At 41.3% G+C, this 20546-nt stretch overlaps 1 protein-coding gene and 1 long non-coding RNA gene across 3 annotated transcripts in view; one reads left to right on the top strand and one right to left on the bottom strand.

Annotated features, from left to right (window-relative positions):
* Positions 1–20546, bottom strand: part of CALCRL (calcitonin receptor like receptor) — a 195211-nt gene that overhangs the window by 40170 nt on the left and 134495 nt on the right. For both annotated transcript variants that reach the window (XM_077275406.1, XM_077275407.1), the window contains 2 exons: positions 16870–16982; positions 571–662 (listed from right to left, as the gene is read on the bottom strand). In XM_077275406.1, the coding sequence (XP_077131521.1) occupies positions 571–662; positions 16870–16982 (205 nt within the window). The remainder of the gene's footprint in view (positions 1–570; positions 663–16869; positions 16983–20546) is intronic.
* Positions 7085–10799, top strand: LOC143785065 (uncharacterized). Its single transcript, XR_013217952.1, has 3 exons — positions 7085–7153; positions 8130–9114; positions 9505–10799. It is a non-coding gene; the product is annotated as an uncharacterized LOC143785065 (long non-coding RNA).

A 20546-nucleotide genomic window follows, 5' to 3' on the forward strand; every position in this document is an offset into this window, starting at 1 on the left:
GGTGGAAATTGAGCAGTGGACCAAGTAACAGGGAGTAAAGCTATTTTCTTTTTAATGACGAACTGCGCCTAGAGACCTGTATTTTCTGAATGGGCACAACCCCTTTAATAGTAATTTGAACATAATATTTCCTTTTTACATCTGTTTCACATATATTGATAGTTTTTAAGTTTAAACATGGATGACAAAAGGTTTTATTTGATGACTGTTTTGCCACGGTTCTTAATATGCGCCAACAATTCCAGAATTAACCGGGTTTGTAATTTGGTAATTGATTTTAGTTTACAGAAAATTAACCAGGACAAGGTCTGCATGATTGTTAATCCTAGAATGCTTGTAAAATATAGCCCAAAGATATGATTAATTATATATATCTGTCATAAAACAATGTTGCATTGATATAACAGGGTCTTAGACCAACAAAAGCAAAAACATAGGTTTGGCCCAACCGAAAACGATAAGGTGTCTAGAAAGTTTAGACCCGAAGAATGATTAAGTACCAAGTCATTTAGGTGGAGTAATAAATATATTATTACATTATCTTTAGCATAATCACATAGAATCACTTACTTGAAGTAAAAGAAAATTCCTAAAGATATCAGGAGTGAAGCCACTGACAATCCGTGCCCAATGATGGTCAAGTAGAACAGATTAAGAGCTGTCTGCAAAAGACAAATATTTCTATAAGAATGAGGAATAGTCATGTGAAGGAGTTCTCTTATTCTTCACTATGAGAGCTATTATTTAGGATAGGCCTTCTTATTTCTCTCCTTCTTCCAAGAGTCATGCCATCATAATTGTCCAGGTCAATACGAGTTTGCAGATGCCAAACATAAGTACCGTATATACTCGAGTATAAGCCGAGGCACCTAATTTTGCCACAAAAACTGGGTAAGCTTATTGACTCGCGTATAAGCTGGGTATGCATTGTCCCCTCATCCCTGTCCTGCCATGCAGAGCTCCCCCTTCCCTGTCCTGGTATGTGTAGCTCCCCACGTCACTGTCCTGGTATGTGTGGCTCCCCCGTCGCTGTCCTGGTATGCGTGGCTCCCCTCTCCCATCCTTGTATGCATGCTTCCAATTACTAAAAACAAAACTCATCCTACTTGCCCTCCAGCATGCCCTCGCAGCATCTCGTTGGTGCCAGCTTCCGGCAGCTCTTCCTGTGATGAGCGAGCATGTGGCACCACTCATTAAGGTAATGAATATTCCCTCCACGGCTATGGGAGTGGAGATGCGTGCATATTCATTGCCTTAATGAGCGGTGCCACGTGATCGCTCAGCGCAGGAAGAACTGCCGGAAGCTGGCACCAACGAGATGCTGCGAAGACATGCTGGAGGGCGAGTAGGATGCCTTCTGGAAGCTGCAGGTGTCACTGTGCGCGATATAAGAGAAATTAATATTGATTTCTCTTTAGCAGTGGCACAGGCTTTAGCCACAGCTCCGGCCTACTGTGGCCCGCTGCTCTGCTGCTCCCCCTTCCCCGCTGGCTTTCTGGGACAAGCCGAGGGGGGCATTTTCAGCACACAAAAAAATGTGCTGAAAAACTCGGCTTATATATGAGTATGTACGGTAAGTTCTTTAAAATCCAAAAATTGTATGTAAAAAAGTTTTTGAGTTTGCCGACATTTTCCGAGACCCATAGCATCTCCATTTTTCGTGATATGGGTTGTTTGAGGGCATTTTTTTGTGGCTTAATCTGATGTTTTTATTGATACCATTTTGGGTGTAGATATGATGTTTTGATCAGCTCTTGTAGCATTTTTTTTCATTGTTCCCGCAACAAAAAAAACCCATAATTCTGGAGTTTTGATTTTATTTTTTTCTCATTGCGCCGTTTACCGATCAGATTAATTTACATTATATTTTGCTAGATTGTGCGTTTCTGAACCCAGCAATACTAAATATCCGTGTTTTCTTCATTTTTTTAATTGTCTTATTTTTAATGGGGCAAAAGGGGGGCGATTTCAACTTCTGCGGTTTTTTTTACATTTTACTGTGTTCAATAGTCCCCTTAGGAGACTTTAATCTGTGATCTTCCGATCACCTGTGCTATACATAGCTGAAGTGGTGCAGTGTATAGTAAAAATTACAATTGTGATGACTGGCAGGGAGTCTTCATCAAATCCCCGGCTGTCATGACAAGCCATTGGCACCCCGCGATCAAGTGCAGTGGCACCGATGAGCGGGACTTTGGACGCGCTTCTGGCCGTCGCGTCTTAAATGCCGCTGTCAGTGATTGGCAGTGGCATTTAACTGGTTAACAGCTGCAGATGGATCTCGGATCCATCACCGGTTGTTAGAGGCACCCGATGGCTGATTAAATCAGCCATCAAGTGCGGGGAAAGATGCGAGCTCAGTGTGTGAGCCCGCATCAAAGGCAGGGACACAGCCGATGATGTAAACATACGTCAGCAGTTGTGAAGGGGTTTAACAACTGCTGATTGCAAGCATTTAAATTGGTGGTCGTTTAGTAGCCTTATGCACAGCCAGGCCGCATTGCACCACCATAATGCATGAACCAATCTGCTCTTATGCTGGAGTCACACTAGCGTGGGAAAAAAAATTGCTCCGATGTTGATCCACAAAAGTAGAATGAGTGTCATGAGAGTACAATGCGATTTTTCTCACCAAGAATCCATTTGACATCTATATGATATTCATATACAATGCGTTTTTAACATCATCTTTTACATACAGTAGTTCTCTATGTAATTTAAAGCTACGTTTCAAACTAATAAAGCAATCTTTTATATAGATAATAGTTAGGTAGAATAGATGATGGGTAGATAGATAATCTCAAAAAAGATAAAAATTGCTGAAGGTTGCACGCCACCAGCAGCTAGGCGCAGGAGCGCTGCTGAGACACATCATCTATCAGGTCCCCAACCTGACTGGACACTGTCCAAGTCTATCCATAACCTCTGTCACTATTTACCAGCAACCCCCATATCCCATACAGGATCTATGCAAATCTACATAGTATACCATTTTTACAGCGACTTTATGAGTAAGACCCGGGAAAGATGAAACGTCAAAGTTCGGTCGCTTACTGTACATACTACACCATTTCTGCTCCCGTAATGATGGTATGTGAATAAAAATCATATATTGCATATAATTATCTATAGAGTGTGCGGTATATCCTAAATTCTTAGACACAATCAAGGCATCCAGTGTCAGAGGCAGCAAAATAACCCCAAAATATCTTTGAACCTCCATCATATTTGAATGTAGGTACCATGTTCTTTTCTTTGTAGGCCTCACTCCATTTTTGATTAACAGTAGAATGATGTGCTTTACCAGACAGCTCTACCTTGGTCTCATCTTTCCACAAGACGCTTTCCCAGAAGGATTTTGGCTTACTCATATACATTTTGGCAAACTGCAATCTAGCTTTTTTATGTCTGTGTCAGCAGTGGGGTCCTCCTGGGTCTCCAACCATAGGGTTTCATTTTATTGAAATGTGGATGGATAGTTCATGCTGACACTGATGCACCCTAAGCCTACAAGACAGCTTGAATTTCTTAGGAACTTGCTTGGGGCTGCTTATCCACCATCCGGACTATCCTGCGTTGCAAACTTTCATCGATTTTTCTCTGCAGTCCATGTCCAGGGAAATGACCTACAGTGCCACAGGTTATGAACTTCTTGATTTATGCTGCGCGCCTTGGACAAAGGAACTTCAAGATCTCTGGACTTGTAACCTTGAGATTGTTGATATTTTTTATTTATAATTTTGGTTCAAAAGTCTTAATAAGACAGTTCTCGTCTCCTCTCTCTGTTCTCCATGCTTAGGGTGGCACATACAGACGCACAATGCAAAGATTGATTCAACTTCTCCCCTTTTTATGTGGTTTCAGGTGTGATTTTTATATTGCCCACACGTGTTACTTGCCACAGGTGAGTTTTAATGAGCTTGAAACAATGTTGGCTATCAACAATTTTGGAAAGGTGCCAACAATTTTGTCCTGCACATTGTTGGGGTTTTGTGTAAAATTATGTCCAATTTGCCTTTTTCTCTCAGTTTTTTTTTATTTGTCTTGTTCCAATACACATAAAAGAAATAAACATGTATATAACAACTTATGTGTAATTGCAGTAATTTTCTAAGAGAAATACTTCATTTTTTGGATCAATTTCAAGGGTGCCAACACTTTTGGCCATGACTGTAAATAAACAGTTGTGGTGTAAAGTTTTGACACTGGCACAAATTTTGTTTTTTACAGTCTGGTGCGTCAGTGGTTTTAGATATTTTGATCATATGTTTCTATGGTTACTGTACAGTAATAAGTATTTCATGCGTTTTTACACTTTAATGTTAAATAGATCAGGGTTATCCACCGATTAAATGTATGTATTGTAGTATATAGTACAAGCGATTAGGTGATTGGATTCCCCTAAGAAAACTTAAATATTAAATAAAAAAAGTTTTAAAAATATTAAAAAAATTCCAAAAATGTATTTCACTCCCCCACACACTTTTGACTAGTTACAAATGAAGAACAAAGAAATGAACATAATTACTATTGTTGTTTCCAATAAAAGTTCGTTGTATCGAAATCTAAAAATAATAATAAAAAAAAAATACCATAAAAAGGGATCAAAGCGTCATATGAACCCCAAAATAGTATCAATGAAAACATCAGCTTGCCATTCTAAAAAACAAGCCCTCACATAGCTCCACCGATGGAAAACTAAGGGCAGTTTTTCGTTTGTTGTTTTGTTTTTTTACAAACTTCTGATTTTTTTTTTCACCAATTACATAAAAAAATTGCTAGTTTCATATCGCTGTACTTATACATATATATTCAGTTGCTCTCAAAAGTTTACATACCCCAGCAGAATTGTTGCTGTTTTGGGTTTTTTCAGACACTATGAATGATAACACCAAAACTTTTTCTCCACTCATGGTTAGTGGTTGGGTGAAGCCATTTATTGTCAGACTACTGCGTTTTCTCTTTTTAAATCATAATGACAACCCAAAACATCCAAACGACCCTGAGCAAAAGTTCACATACCCTGGTGATTTTGGTCTGATGACATGCACATAATTTGACACAAATAAGTTTGAATAGCTACTAAAGGTAACATTCTCACCTGTGACCTGTTTGTTTGTAGTCAGTGTGTGCATAAAAGCTGAGTGAGTTTCTGGGATCCAGACAGACTCTTGCATCTTTCATCCAGCCACAGACGTTTATGGATTGTGAGTCATGGGGAAAGCAAAATAATTGTCAATGGATCTACGGGAAAAGGTAGTTGAAGTGTATAAAACAGGAAAGGGATACAAAAAGATATCCAAGGAATTGATAATGCCAGTCAGCAGCGTTCAAACTGTGATTAACAAATGGAAATCCCCCTCTGTAAAAACAAAACCACAGTCAGATAGACCAACAAAAATGTCATCCACAACTGCCAGGAAAATTGTTCGGGATGCAAAGGTAAATCCACAAATAACATCAGCTGAAATACAGAACTTTCTGAAAACTAGGGCGTGTGTTGTGTATCCGCTTTTTGGGCTCCCCTGGTGGTTGCTGGTGGTACTGGTGACTTGTTTGCACTTTGCTTCTTCTGTTCACCTGCTTCCATCAGTGTTTGGGAGTTTCCTATTTAGCCTTGCTCTCCAGTCATTTCCTTGCCGGTCATCATTGTAACCAGAGCCTTCGGTTGCATGTTCCTGCTACTAGTCTGCTGATCAGCTAAGTGGACTTTGTCCTTTTGTTTTGTACCTTTTGTCCAGTTTGCAGTTTTTGTAATTCTCTGTAGCTGGAAGCTCTTGCGGGCTGAAATTGCCACTCCTGTGTCATGAGTTGACACAGGAGTCTTAAAGTAATTTCAGGATGGTTTTTGAAAGGGTTTTCAGTTGACCGTGAAGTCCTCTTTTGTATCCTTCTGCTATCTAGTAAGTGGACCTCTCTTTGCTAAATCTACTTTCATACTGTGTATGTCTTTTCCTCTTAATTCACCGTTATTACATGTGGGGGGCTGCTATCATCTTTTGGGGTATTTCCCTAGAGGTAAGCCAGGTCTGTTTCTTCCTCTACCAGGCGTAGTTAGTCCTCCGGCTGGCGCGTGGCATATAGGAAGCCGTAGGTATGCTCCCTGGCTACTGTTAGTTGTGTGGTAGATTTAGCTCACGGTCAACTCGAGTTTCCATCACCCGAGAGCTCGTTCGTTACTTATGTGTTTTTTACGTTCCCTTGCCATTGGGAACCATGACAGTATGACCGGCCCACAAAGTGTTAATTGTTTGGGCTGAAGCAGGAGAAAAAGAAGTGTTGAAGGGAAAATTTTTTTTTTTCTTTCCCTCAGAGTTTTGCTGCCTAGCCCTTAATTGCTGTCTAGCTGCTTCTTACCTCCTCTTAACCCTTGAATGGCTCTGTCCTTAGCTGTTTAACATGGATGTCCAGAGTTTGGCTGCAGGTTTAAATAATCTTGCTACGAAGGTTCAAAATTTACAAGATTTTGTTATACATGCTCCTATTTCTGAACCTAAAATCCCTACACCAGAGGTGTTTTCCGGAGATAGATCTCGGTTTTTGAATTTCAAATATAATTGTAAATTATTCCTTTCTCTCAGACCTCACTCCTCAGGAGATCCTGTCCAGCAGGTTAAGATTGTAATCTCTTTGCTGCGAGGTGACCCTCAAAATTGGGCATTTTCATTGGCACCAGGGGATCCTGCGTTGCTCAATGTGGATGCGTTTTTCCTGGCTTTAGGGTTGCTTTATGAGGAACCTAATTTGGAGATTCAAGCTGAAAAAGCTTTGATAGCCCTATCTCAAGGGCAAGATGAAGCGGAGATATACTGCCAAAAATTTCGTAGGTGGTCTGTGCTTACTCAGTGGAATGAGTGCGCCTTAGCGGCAAATTTCAGAGAGGGCCTTTCTGATGCCGTTAAAGATGTTATGGTCGGGTTCCCTGCGCCTACAGGTCTGAATGAGTCCATGACAATGGCAACCTTTTGTCCCACATCTAACTTCGATACCTTTGTAGCAATAAAGGATGTATTTTTGTTTGCTCGCAAGCTTCTTCTGAAGAAATTCCATGAAAGTAAAAATCCTTCCAATTCATCTTTTTCGACAGAGACAGAACTGGAAACGCTCCGGATATTAGAGGAGTTACTCCTTGAGCAGGAAGAATCTGCACAGAGTAAGTTCCCTGAATTTATTAAAAAGAGATCAAAAAAATTTTTCCACCGATTACTTTGAACTCATCAATAGAAATCTTCGTAAAAATGGTATGTGATGAATTGTACCAACTCAGAACATACAGACCATATGATAATTTGACATCTTCACAACGGCTGGCATTGAATGAATTGAAAAATATGAAGCAGGTGGTGTTCAAACCTGCTGACAAAGGCGGCAATGTGGTGGTCTGGCCGGTACAACTATATGAGAAGGAAGCTTTTAAGCAGTTAAATAACATTGATTGCTATCAAAAGCTCACGTCAGACCCCACTGCCGCCTTTCAAAAGCAATTACTTTGTATTTTGAATGAAGCCTTGGATAAGGGTCTCATCACCAAATCAATTTGGGAAGGATTATGTGTGAATTTTCCTGTTATGCCGACAATATATTTTCTACCGAAAATTCACAAAGATATGGTCAATCCGCCTGGCAGACCTATAGTCTCTGGATGTGGGGGACTAAACGAACCAGTGTGCCGGTTTCTTGATTATTATTTAAAACCTTGTGTGGAGGAATTACCTTCGTATGTGAAGGATTCAGGAGAAGTACTGCAAAGGTTACAAGGGATTAGCTTTGAACAAGATATGGTCCTTATTACCGGAGATGTAGAGACATTATATACATGCATAAGCCACGATCGAGGTATTTCCGCCGCAAAATTCTTCCTTTCCAACAAAGGCATGGATAAAGATCTGTTACAACTTCTCCTTGATTTATTACAATATGCATTGACCCATAACTACTTCACATTTAAAGACAGATTTTATATACAACAACGTGGAGTGGCAATGGGGGCGTCTTTTGCGCCCTCATATGCCAATCTATTTATGGGTCAATGGGAACGCGAACATATGCTACCATATTTGCATGATATACAAGGTCCCTCTGTAGTAAGTTGGATGCGTTTCATTGATGATCTTCTTTTCATCTGGCAGGGGGATAGAGTGGAACTGGATAGATTCCTGCTGCATTTGAACACTAATGATTGGAACGTGAAACTTACTTTCAAAATTACTACAGAGAAAATTGATTTTTTGGATCTTCAATTGAAGGTAGACAACTCTGGGATTATTCATAGTACCATTTTTCGGAAGGAAACGAGTACCAACTCGGTACTACATGCAAAATCAGCACATCCAAGGCATACTGTCAGAGCCATCCCTAAGGGACAATTTATTCGAGCAAGAAGAATCTGTGACACAAATGAAGAATTTGAAATTCAGGCCCGTGACATAACTGAAAGATTCTTGAGTCGAGGGTATGACTCCCTGGATATTAATCAAGGCTACCAACAAGCAAGAGCAATGGATCGGAATATACTTCTTCAAAACAAGGTAACTACTAAAAAAGATTCACATTTACGGATTATTACTAATTATCATGGAAGATGGAGGGATATGAATGATGTCTTTAACAGATTTTGGCCAATACTGAAACGTGATCCAGGATTGACAAGATTTATTGAAGATAAAGCACAGGTCGTGGCAAGAAGGAGTAAGACTATTGGAGAAACTATTGTACATAGTCACTATGTTGCACCAAAATCCAACTTTATTTTTGACTCAAAAGGCCCCAAGTGGGGCTCACGTTCTTGTGGAAATTGCAGTGCATGCAAGTATATGATAAAAACTGAAAGCTTTAGCAATTCGGCCAAGACCCGCGATTTTAAAATCGTCCACTCTATTAATTGTAAAACAACGGCAGTGATATATCATCTAACATGCCCGTGTGGACTTATATACATAGGTTTAACGTCAAGACAATTGCGGGTACGTGTATTAGAACATGTGAAGGATATTCGCACAGCAAGATTACTCAATTCAGAAGATTCACAGAGAGAAGAGATTGCCAAACTGAAGACAATACCTGCCCATTATAGGGAATTTCATCCAACAGGAGCAATAGACTTCCAGATAAGAGGTATTGATGTTGTACATCTTGGTATTCGGGGAGGGAATATTATGAACAAATTAGCTCAAAGGGAATGCCGATGGATCACAGATTTGAGAACAATGAAACCATACGGCTTAAATGATCAATGGGGATTCGCCAGTTTTTTGTAGTTTGATTCTTTAGCTGTTGCCTATATTGCCATTTAGATATTTAGTTTTTAATTTTTTCTTCTTCTTTCATCATTTTGTATCAAAATGATGTTACTTTTAAATTTTGTTTGTTTGTCCTGTTTAGGGTTGGTCTAAGGGGACCTTCTGTCCTCTGGTTATTTTATTTAAATGTGGGGTTCGCCTAAGTAGTTTGTGCTGAATGGTCATTCATTGGTTTGTGTCTTTTTCTCTCTTCTTTTGTATTTAGGTATCTATCATATATAATAAAATTTTGAGGATGCACCTTGGTGAAGAAAAATCGTGGTTATGGACCTTAAAGAAGAATTTATCACTTTATATTGATAGAAATAATAAAAAATGTCACTTTTTTATATCAATATTTATTATTATTGGCTTATGTTTATAATTGATGCACTGTATATTTGCATATTTTTATCATAATGTAGCTTTTTATAAACTTTATGCCCCCTTATGGTGACAATTAGTTTTGCTACATGTATATTTTTTGAGGCACATATTTTTCATTCACTATTTAAGATTATTTAATTATAATGTAGTTTTTACAAACTTTATGCCCTATTTTGGCTATATGTATATTCTTTGTGGCACATATATTTTATTCACTATTTAAAATCATTTAATTATGTTATGTTGGATATATGTTTGTTAAAATTCCCCTTATTATAACTACTTGGTTCGCCCACATATCTTTACCCTTAGTTATCATGTCCGCTGTGCTGCTGTGCGCATTTCCTGTTTCCGGGTTGCGGCGTCGCCGTCCCATGCCCCGCCTGTTGTATCATAGATCGCGCTATGGCGCGTTTCTGTGATGTTGCCGCGGGATGTGGGGTGGCGATCCCGTTGCCGTGGCAGCATGCGATGCGCCGACATCAAGGCATCATACCGGATATGACCAGCAAGTACTGTGCGCATCCCTTGGTTCCCTGGTGTGCGCATGCTCCGTCACATGCCTGTCCTGTGACGTCACGGATGGCGCGACGCGCCCTCTTGTGACGGCGCGGGTTGGCGTTGGGCGGGGGTGCCTCGCCGGGGCAGCATGCGATGCGCCGCCATTAACGATTCTTTGCTGGATTGGCTGCGGCCTTGATTTATTGGATATATAAAGCGAAGTATGACCTCCCTCACATCACTCCCTGAGGAAGCAAGACGTGTGAAACGCGCGTTGGAGTGTGAGGTGGCAGTGTCAGCACATTTATTATGAGTACTGGTTAGTATACATCTCTTTATGCACTAGCACTATGCACTTTCTAAATTATTCTTACAGTTGATTGATTAATTCTTCTTTGGTATAATTATTAAATTGCACCTTTTTTATTCTTGTCCCACTTGGGATATATACCAATTTGATATCATAGCGGACTACCAGTACTTAATGTCATAAAAGTAACATTTGTTATGGATTTTTATATATATTGTTTTTGAGTGCTATCAACTGCCCCTCTTGTTTTTAAATATTTTTGTGTATTGCCTTATTGGTGTTAAATAAAATATTCATAAATTTTATATGATTCTTCTTTAATTATTTCAAGTAGCTTTTTTGTTGTATAATAGGTTGTTTTTCTGCTTGAAGTTTATTTATTTATTATTGTGGGATATTTTCCTTGTTGGTTTAAAATACTTCTCTGAAGAGTCTCCAGAAATTCTTGGGCTTTGCTAATTTTTATCGTCGATTTATAGCTGGTTTTTCTGGCGTTGCTAAACCTCTGACGGATTTGACTAAAAAGGGTGCTGATGTTGCCAATTGGTCCCCTGCTGCCGTGGAGGCCTTTCGGGAGCTTAAGCGCCGCTTTTTGTCTGCCCCTGTGTTGCGCCAGCCTGATGTTTCTCTTCCCTTTCAGGTTGAGGTCGATGCTTCCGAGATCGGAGCGGGGGCGGTTTTGTCGCAGAAAAGTTCCGACTGCTCAGTGATGAGACCTTGTGCGTTCTTTTCGCGAAAATTTTCGGCCGCCGAGCGAAACTATGATGTTGGTAATCGGGAGCTTTTGGCCATGAAGTGGGCATTTGAGGAGTGGCGTCATTGGCTTGAGGGTGCCAGACATCAGGTGGTAGTTTTGACTGATCACAAGAATTTAATTTATTTGGAGTCTGCCAGGCGCCTGAATCCTAGACAGGCACGTTGGTCGTTGTTCTTTTCCCGGTTTAATTTTGTGGTCTCGTACTTACCGGGTTCTAGGAATGTGAAAGCAGATGCTCTTTCTAGGAGTTTTGAGCCTGACTCTCCTGGGAATTCTGAACCTGCTGGTGTCCTTAAGGATGGAGTGGTTTTGTCTGCTGTCTCTCCAGATTTGCGACGTGCTTTGCAAGAATTTCAGGCGGATAGACCTGATCGTTGTCCGTCTGGTAGACTGTTTGTTCCTGACGAGTGGACCACTAGAGTCATCTCGGAAGTTCATTCTTCTACTCTGGCAGGTCATCCGGGAATTTTTGGCACCAGAGATTTGGTGGCTAGATCCTTCTGGTGGCCTTCCCTGTCTCGAGATGTGCGTGTTTTTGTGCAGTCTTGCGATGTGTGTGCTCGGGCCAAGCCTTGTTGTTCTAGGGCTAGTGGGTTGTTGTTGCCCTTGCCTATTCCGAAGAGGCCTTGGACGCACATCTCTATGGACTTTATCTCGGATCTCCCTGTTTCTCAGAAGATGTCTGTCATCTGGGTGGTGTGTGACCGTTTTTCTAAAATGGTTCATTTGGTGCCATTGCCTAAGTTGCCTTCCTCATCTGAGTTGGTCCCTCTGTTTTTTCAAAATGTGGTTCGCTTGCATGGTATTCCGGAAAACATCGTTTCTGACAGGGGTACCCAGTTCGTGTCTAGATTTTGGCGGGCAGTCTGTGCCAGGTTGGGCATTGATTTGTCCTTTTCGTCTGCATTCCATCCTCAGACCAATGGCCAGACGGAGCGAACTAATCAAACTTTGGAGACTTATTTGAGGTGTTTTGTGTCTGCGGATCAGGATGATTGGGTTGCCTTTCTGCCGTTGGCGGAGTTTGCTCTTAATAATCGGGCTAGTTCTGCCACTTTGGTTTCTCCTTTCTTTTACAATTCAGGGTTTCATCCGCGTTTTTCATCTGGTCAGGTTGAATCTTCGGATTGTCCTGGAGTGGATGCGGTGGTGGATCGGTTGCATCGGATTTGGGGACAAGTGGTGGATAATTTGGAATTGTCCCAGGAGAGGACTCAGCAGTTTGCTAACCGTCGTCGTCGTGTTGGTCCCCACCTTTGCGTTGGGGACTTGGTGTGGTTGTCTTCCCGTTTTGTTCCTATGAGAGTTTCTTCTCCCAAATTTAAGCCTCGGTTCATCGGTCCTTATAGGATTTTGGAGATTCTTAACCCTGTTTCCTTTCGTTTGGACCTCCCGGCATCTTTCGCTATCCATAATGTGTTCCATCGGTCGTTGTTGCGGAGATATGAGGTACCGGTGGTTCCTTCTACTGAACCTCCTGCTCCTGTGCTGGTGGAGGGTGAATTGGAGTACGTCGTGGAGAAGATCTTGGACTCCCGTATTTCCAGAGGGAGACTTCAATATCTGGTTAAATGGAAAGGCTATGGTCAGGAAGATAATTCTTGGGTAACTGCCTCTGATGTTCATGCCTCGGATTTGGTTCGTGTCTTTCATAGGGCTCATCCAGATCGCCCTGGCGGTTCTTGTGAGGGTTCGGTGCCCCCTCCTTAAGGGGAGGGTACTGTTGTGTATCCGCTTTTTGGGCTCCCCTGGTGGTTGCTGGTGGTACTGGTGACTTGTTTGCACTTTGCTTCTTCTGTTCACCTGCTTCCATCAGTGTTTGGGAGTTTCCTATTTAGCCTTGCTCTCCAGTCATTTCCTTGCCGGTCATCATTGTAACCAGAGCCTTCGGTTGCATGTTCCTGCTACTAGTCTGCTGATCAGCTAAGTGGACTTTGTCCTTTTGTTTTGTACCTTTTGTCCAGTTTGCAGTTTTTGTAATTCTCTGTAGCTGGAAGCTCTTGCGGGCTGAAATTGCCACTCCTGTGTCATGAGTTGACACAGGAGTCTTAAAGTAATTTCAGGATGGTTTTTGAAAGGGTTTTCAGTTGACCGTGAAGTCCTCTTTTGTATCCTTCTGCTATCTAGTAAGTGGACCTCTCTTTGCTAAATCTACTTTCATACTGTGTATGTCTTTTCCTCTTAATTCACCGTTATTACATGTGGGGGGCTGCTATCATCTTTTGGGGTATTTCCCTAGAGGTAAGCCAGGTCTGTTTCTTCCTCTACCAGGCGTAGTTAGTCCTCCGGCTGGCGCGTGGCATATAGGAAGCCGTAGGTATGCTCCCTGGCTACTGTTAGTTCTGTGGTAGATTTAGCTCACGGTCAACTCGAGTTTCCATCACCCGAGAGCTCGTTCGTTACTTATGTGTTTTTTACGTTCCCTTGCCATTGGGAACCATGACAGGCGTGGTTATTTCAAGATGCACAATAAGGAGGCACCTGAAGAAAAATGGGCTTCATGGTCGAGTCGCCAGAAAAAAAACCATTACTGTGCAAATGCCACAAAGTATCTTGCCTATAATACGCAAAACAACACAGAGACAAGCCTCAAAACCTCTGGAGCAAGGTAATTTGGAGTGATGATACCAAAATTGAACTTTTTGGCCACAACCACAAACGTTTCATTTGGAGAGAGGTCAACAAGGCCTATCATGAAAGGAACACCATTCCTACTGTAAAGCATGAAGGTGGGTTGCTAATGTTTTGGGATGTGTGAGCTACAAAGGCACAGGAAACTTAGTCAAAGTTGAAGGAAAGATGAATTCAGCATGTTATCAGAAAATATTGGAGGCAAATTTGCACTCATCAGCCCGGAAGCTGCGCATGGCACGTACTTGGACGTTCCAACATGACAACGATCCAAAACACAAGGACCTACAGCAGAAAAAGTGAAGGTTCTGGAGTGGCCATCTCAGTCTACTGACCTCAATATCATTGAGCCACTCTGGGGAGATCTCAAGTGCGCAGTTCATGCTAGACAGCCCAGGAATTTACAGGAACTGGAGGCTTTTTGCCAAGAAGATTGGGCAGCTTTACCATCTGAGAAAATAAAGAACCTCATCCACAACTACACAAAAGACTTCAAGCTGTCATTGATGTTAGAGGGGGCAATACAAGGTATTAAGAAATGAGGTACGTAAACTTTTGATCGGGGTCATTTGGCTGTTTTAGGTTGTCATTATGATTTAAAAAGAGAAAACACAGTAGTTGGACAGTAAATGGCTTCACCCATCCACTAACCATGAGTGGAGAAAAAGTTTTAGTGTTATCATTCATATTCTCTGAAAAAAAGGCCAAGAAAGCAAAGATTCTGCAGGGGTATGTAAACTTTAGAGCACAACTGTATATTGTATAGGGAATCAAGTTTACAGGTCATTTTGCCATACAATTAGTGATGAGCGAGTATACTCGTTGCTCGGGTGACCACCGAGTATTTGTTAGTGTTCGGAGATTTAGTTTTCATCGCCTCAGCTGAATGATTTACAGCTACTACCCAGCCTAAGTACAAGTGGGGGTTGCCTGGTTGCTAGGGAATTCCCACATGTAAACAAGCTGGCTAGTAGCTGTAAATCATTCAGCTGTGGTGATGAAAACTAAACCTCCGAACACTATCAAATACTCTGAGGTCATCCGAGAGTGCTCGGGAAAACCCAAGCAACGAGTATACTCGCTCATCACTACATACAATAGAAGCTGTAAATACAAAACCAAAAGCAACATCAAAATTGCATATCTTTCACTATTTCACCTCACTTGGATTTTTTCCCATTTTTCAGTACATTATATGGTAAAATCAATGCAGTCTCGCAAAAATCAAGCCCTCATGTAGCTATGTTGACAAAAAAATTTAGGCTCACTGGTTAGCGTGCTGGGGTCCTGGGTTCGAATTCTACTAAGAACAACATCTGCAAGGAAATTGTATGTTCTCCCCATGTTTACGTGGGTTTCCTCTGGGTTCTCTGGTTCCTTTCCACGTTCTAAAGACACACTGATAGGGAATTTAGATTGTAAGCCCCATTGGGGACAGTGATGTTAATGTCTGTAGAGCGCTGCAGAATATGATGGCGCTATTTAAGCAAAACATAATAAATACTGACTATGAGCACCACATGCAAAAATACACACATTTAATCACCTTGAGATTATTAATGGTTTTCTGAGGAATCTTCTGCATTGGTAAATGCACTTGAGAATGTAAATCATCAAGATCTGTTGCTGGCAGCTCCCATTTCAATTGTCAACCAATGACGTCCCAGATGTGCTCGATGGGAGACAAACCTGTAGATCCTGCAGGCCATGGTGGCACATTTAGGCCATGCAAGCTGCTCATAGTAGCATGAGCAACATGCAGCTTGACATTGTCATGTCGGAAAACTGCACCTGGGACATTTTGGAGAAATGGCTGTACCACTGGTTCCATGATTAATCCACTTCCTACTGCAAGTGAAATTGGACATCACATAACAAGCCTAAGGCCACATACACACATTGAGTATTTGGTGAGATTTTTATCTCAGTATTTATAAGCCAAAACCAGGAGTGGGTAAAAAATGCAGAAGTGGTGACATGTTTCTATAATACTTTTCCTCTGATTGTTCTCTGGGCTTATATCTAACGAGGAACTGGTGGCAGTCCTACTGGGCTGGCAAGGCTTTGTTTCACTGGTGCCAGTGAAAGGGGTCTCTCAGTCGGTCATGGTTGTGAGGAAGTGTTGTGCCTCGCCAGTGGCTGCGTGTGTCACCCTCTCTCACACCCGTGCCTCCCTGTGTTTGTGTGGAAAGGGGGTCTGTGTAAAACTTTGCCAAGCTGACCTTATATATCGCCAAAGGGAGTGGAATGTCACATTGATGAAAGTGGGGAGACTGTACTGCGTGACCCCTTGACGTATTAGCGACGTCATGTGGGGCTGGGAGGTGTGGTCCTTCACATATTGGTGGCAGTGGTGGGATTATGATATGTGTGATCTCTCCGGTGTCATCCTTCAGAGATATCTATACAGAGCAGATACGGCCTCTTGTGGTAGCTGAGGAGCTCATGGCCCTGTGAAATTTTTGGTCCTATTCGAAAAGAGTTAGAGGGTACATAGACATCTACACACACAACTTATTGCTTGCAAGTAAGCAAGAAATGGGATATGTATTTCTGAGTGTCTTTCCCTGAATCTGAAGTGAGTGAATTGCTCTTGACGTTCGGCCAACAAAATTACCAATTGAGCGAAGGCCATGATTGTACCAAATGTGAGAGACTGTATGAATCCTATAACTTGTGTGGCCATGTGCATCCAGCATGGCAGAACAACCATTAATAAGCTCAATGATAGGAGCCAAGGTGTGTAGAAGTGTGTATTTCTGCTTGTGGCACTCATACTCGATACTTAATAAACCGAGATATATTGAAAATGCCCACAATTCCACGACTTTACCTTCTTGGTGTCTTCTTTCAATGTTTTATATTTACATTTATTGATTTCTATCTCCCTTGGTGCCTGAATAAATATTGTATGTATGTTAGACACAGCACCTCTTGTGTCCTGAGTATATACTAATGGCTCCTTTAACATAAAAAAGGGATAGTTTACCTTGAGCATATCCTACCTTTACTCTTTCTCTTGTGAAGGCGTTGCATTGTGTATAATTTGTCCATGTCCTGTTACTGTCTGGATGCCTGAACCAGTATCCACTTGTATCGCAATGCTTTGTAACTTTCTCTTTAAAGTAGAAAAAAAAAATCAATTACTCACAAATTAGTATAAAAAAACCCATTAGAAAAAAATATTGTTTCTTCCTATCCTTGTGAATCTACAACTTGATTCTCTATGATTCAGGGCAGGTAACATTTCACCATAGTGTGGAGTGAAGTGCGTGTCTGCTAATACATACCAACAAGGTCTCTAATGTCTCATAAGAGCAATAAATACTAGAAACATGCCTATATGGGGTCCATAAGAAAAAGAGGTCTGGCAATGAACTGCTTGTGTTGCTTTCCCTCAAACCAATGAGGGAAATTATAGATTTATGATGCAAAAAGAAGATTACCGCGCTGAGAGGCACTTACAGATGTCCAGGTGATCCTGTGTGTGGTGGGCAAAGTGGCATGAGAACTTCCTCCCCACTGTCCGTTCGTGCCTGATGCGGGAGCGTCCTCCCTAGAGCTGAAAAGCTCCTGACCGCTCGCTGCTCAAACCACCGCGGTGCGCCTCGGCCGATGGCGCCGCTGTCAGAGTAGCGTGGTGAGCAGGGGGCGTGATGGACGGGAGGCGTGGGGCGTGGTTGTGTGGAGACGTCACCTGTCCGTGTGTAGCGGATGTGTGTAAGGGCCAATCCGACGCGTTTCGAGTGAACCGTCCCTCTTTCTCAAGGTATGGCTCCTACACTACCGCTACTCCCTTTAAACCTATCCCCGCCTCCCATTCCTTCCAACAACCAATCACACATTGTGCTCAATCGCACTGAATCAGCTTAAGTTGTTTAATCACTGTATGTCAATGTTGCTCCCCGGATGTACTGAATCTCACTTGTATCGGTCAGTCCCTAGTGTAAACTGCTTCCAACTCTCCGTTTTACTATTGTTAAAAAACAGATACCCCCCAATGTTAAAAATTATATTTTTATTAAATACATACATTAAACCTTTTAAAATGTTGAAAAAAAAACCCCTGCATATGTGTCCCCTAAAATTGGATAAAAAAGGGGTCAATTATAAATTAGAAGCTATAAAAAAAAATAAAAAAAAAAATATAAGAAAGAGACAGTTTTCTATCCATTGCACATTCATCCTTAAAGAGCATACAGTTCAATTTCTTGATTCAGCCCCTTAGGGGGCTAAACTATCTAATGTAAAGATCCATTTAGATTCAATGCGGGACATACTCTTAATGTAATCCCCCCCTCTTGGATTTTTTGGGACAGTTTGGATTCCACAGAATGAGATTCCTTCAAATGATCGCCTGTGCTTAACCGCAAAGTGTCGCGAGAGGGGGTGCCCCTCAAATCCCTTTGCAATACTGTCCAGGTGCTCTTTGATCCTGTCCCTAAGTCGTCTTTTTGTACGGCCTACATAAGTTTTGTCACAAGGACACCTAATCATATAAATGACTCCCGTGGAGTGGCAGGAAATGCATTCTTTAAAATGAAATTCTATGGTTTTATCCATGTCCCAAAAAGATTCTTGTATTACCTTTGAGCATTTAATGCGTATACAACATGGACAATTCCCACAGTTGGTAAAACTCCCCCTCATAGGGTTTGTACTATTTTTACCTTTAAGGGACTGAGAACCCAAACCCATTTTTGTAGTGGGTGCTACGATATTTCCAATATTTTTGACCTTTTTATAAACAAATCTTGGTTTAGCGGGCAGAAATCCCCCCACAACCTTATCTTTCTGTAAAATAGGCCAATATTTTCTAATAATTCTCGAAAATTTACCATGATTTTCGTGGTATTGAGTAATTAAAGGGATTTTGCCAATTTCCTGTGCCACAGACGAAGGGTTACCTGTGGATTTCTCAATTTCATGAATCAAATTATTCCTTGGTATAGCTCTAGCTTCCTGACTGGCTTGTTCCAGGGATGAGGGGTCATAACCTCTCTCTGCAAATTGTTTCTGCAACACCTGAGATTCCATTTCAAAATCCATATCTCTTGTACAATTTCGTCTAATACAAATGAATTGACTTTTTGGGATGTTACGAAGCCATGAGGGGAGGTGGCAACTATCCATCTGGATGTAGCTATTACAGTCTACCTCCTTATGATGACATTTTGTGTACAACATATCCTTTTCAACAAAAATGTTCAGATCCAAAAAGTTTACCTCCGATTTGCTCATGGTAACCGAAAATTCTAAACCGTATGTATTATCATTGAGGCCTCCCACAAATTCTTTCAAAAGCTGCTGGGAGCCTTCCCAAATGAAAAGAATGTCGTCGATGTATCGACACTACATGATCAAACCCTTACGTAACTGACCGTCCAAATAGACATAGGACTCCTCCCATTTTCCCACATACAAGTTTGCATAGCTTCGGGCAAACTTCGTCCCCATGGCCATTCCCCAAGTTTGCAGATAGAATTGCTTCCCATACACAAAATAATTGTGTTGAAGAATAAATGTCATACTTTCTATAATGAATGCTGTTTGTGTGGAATTGTAAATGCGGGATTTGTTTAAAAAGTATTCAGCGGATTCACACCCTTTTTCTTGATTGATTACTGTATAAAGGGACTTGATGTCCAAGGTCCCTAGGGTGTATTTATCAGTCCACTCGATATTTTCCAGAGCCCTGATAGTGTCTCAGGTGTCTTTAAGATATGCTGGGAGTGATGGAACACATTTTTGTAAATGTGTATCCACATATTCTGATAGATTATAGATTTATATTTTCTTCCACCCACTACGAGGCAGATCTCAAAGCATATAGATGTACAATATACTTTTTAAAGGGAATCTGTTAGTAGGTTTTTCTATGTAATCTGCGGACACCATGAGGTTGGGGTGAAAATACAGATTTCAAAGATGTATCACTTACCAGTCTGTGTGATGTTTGCTAACAATGAAGGTTTTATCGGTCGCTGCTGGGACTGGGTCTCACGGGACTGCTAGCCCAACCAAGCCCCCTCCTGTGCATAGACAATGTACATACAGAGCCTGGTATTGGGCCGCAGCAGCTTTCTGAGCTCTGCTACATCTAAGAACTCTGATTATGTCACAAATGCTGCACCTAGTAATCTAAGTGATACATTGTTGAAATCAGGGTCTGATTTCCTACATTATGCTGCTCTCGCATGATGTAGCAAAAACCTGCTGACAGATTCCATTTAACTCCGTCTGGTGGGGGAATACAGTTCTAGTTCCTTTCACCTTCTTATTTTTACAATAGTGCTCTATGATTTCAGTGTGTATGACTGTCTGCGTGGCACGAGTTGTGCCTTATATATTTGTTATACAGTATGTGGACAATTGCAAAAAAAGAATATATATATATATTTTTATTCAAAATCCATTTTTTTCTTAAAGGCAATACATACAATTATTTGAATATCATCTGCAACATACCTAGGATATTGAGACCAAAATACTTATTGCAGGAAATAGAAAAAAATCCAGCTCAACGAGGTGGTGAAAAAGCAAAGTCTTGGTACTTTATTCACTTCATATCAAAAAATAGAGGATAAAACAACAGCACAATATAATTAAAAACACTATCTACGCGTTTCTGGTGACATAGCACCCTTAGTCATGACTAAGGGTGCTATGTCACCAGAAACGC

The sequence above is a fragment of the Ranitomeya variabilis genome, chromosome 7 (genome assembly GCF_051348905.1).
Source record: "Ranitomeya variabilis isolate aRanVar5 chromosome 7, aRanVar5.hap1, whole genome shotgun sequence".
Taxonomy (NCBI): Eukaryota; Metazoa; Chordata; class Amphibia; order Anura; family Dendrobatidae; genus Ranitomeya; species Ranitomeya variabilis.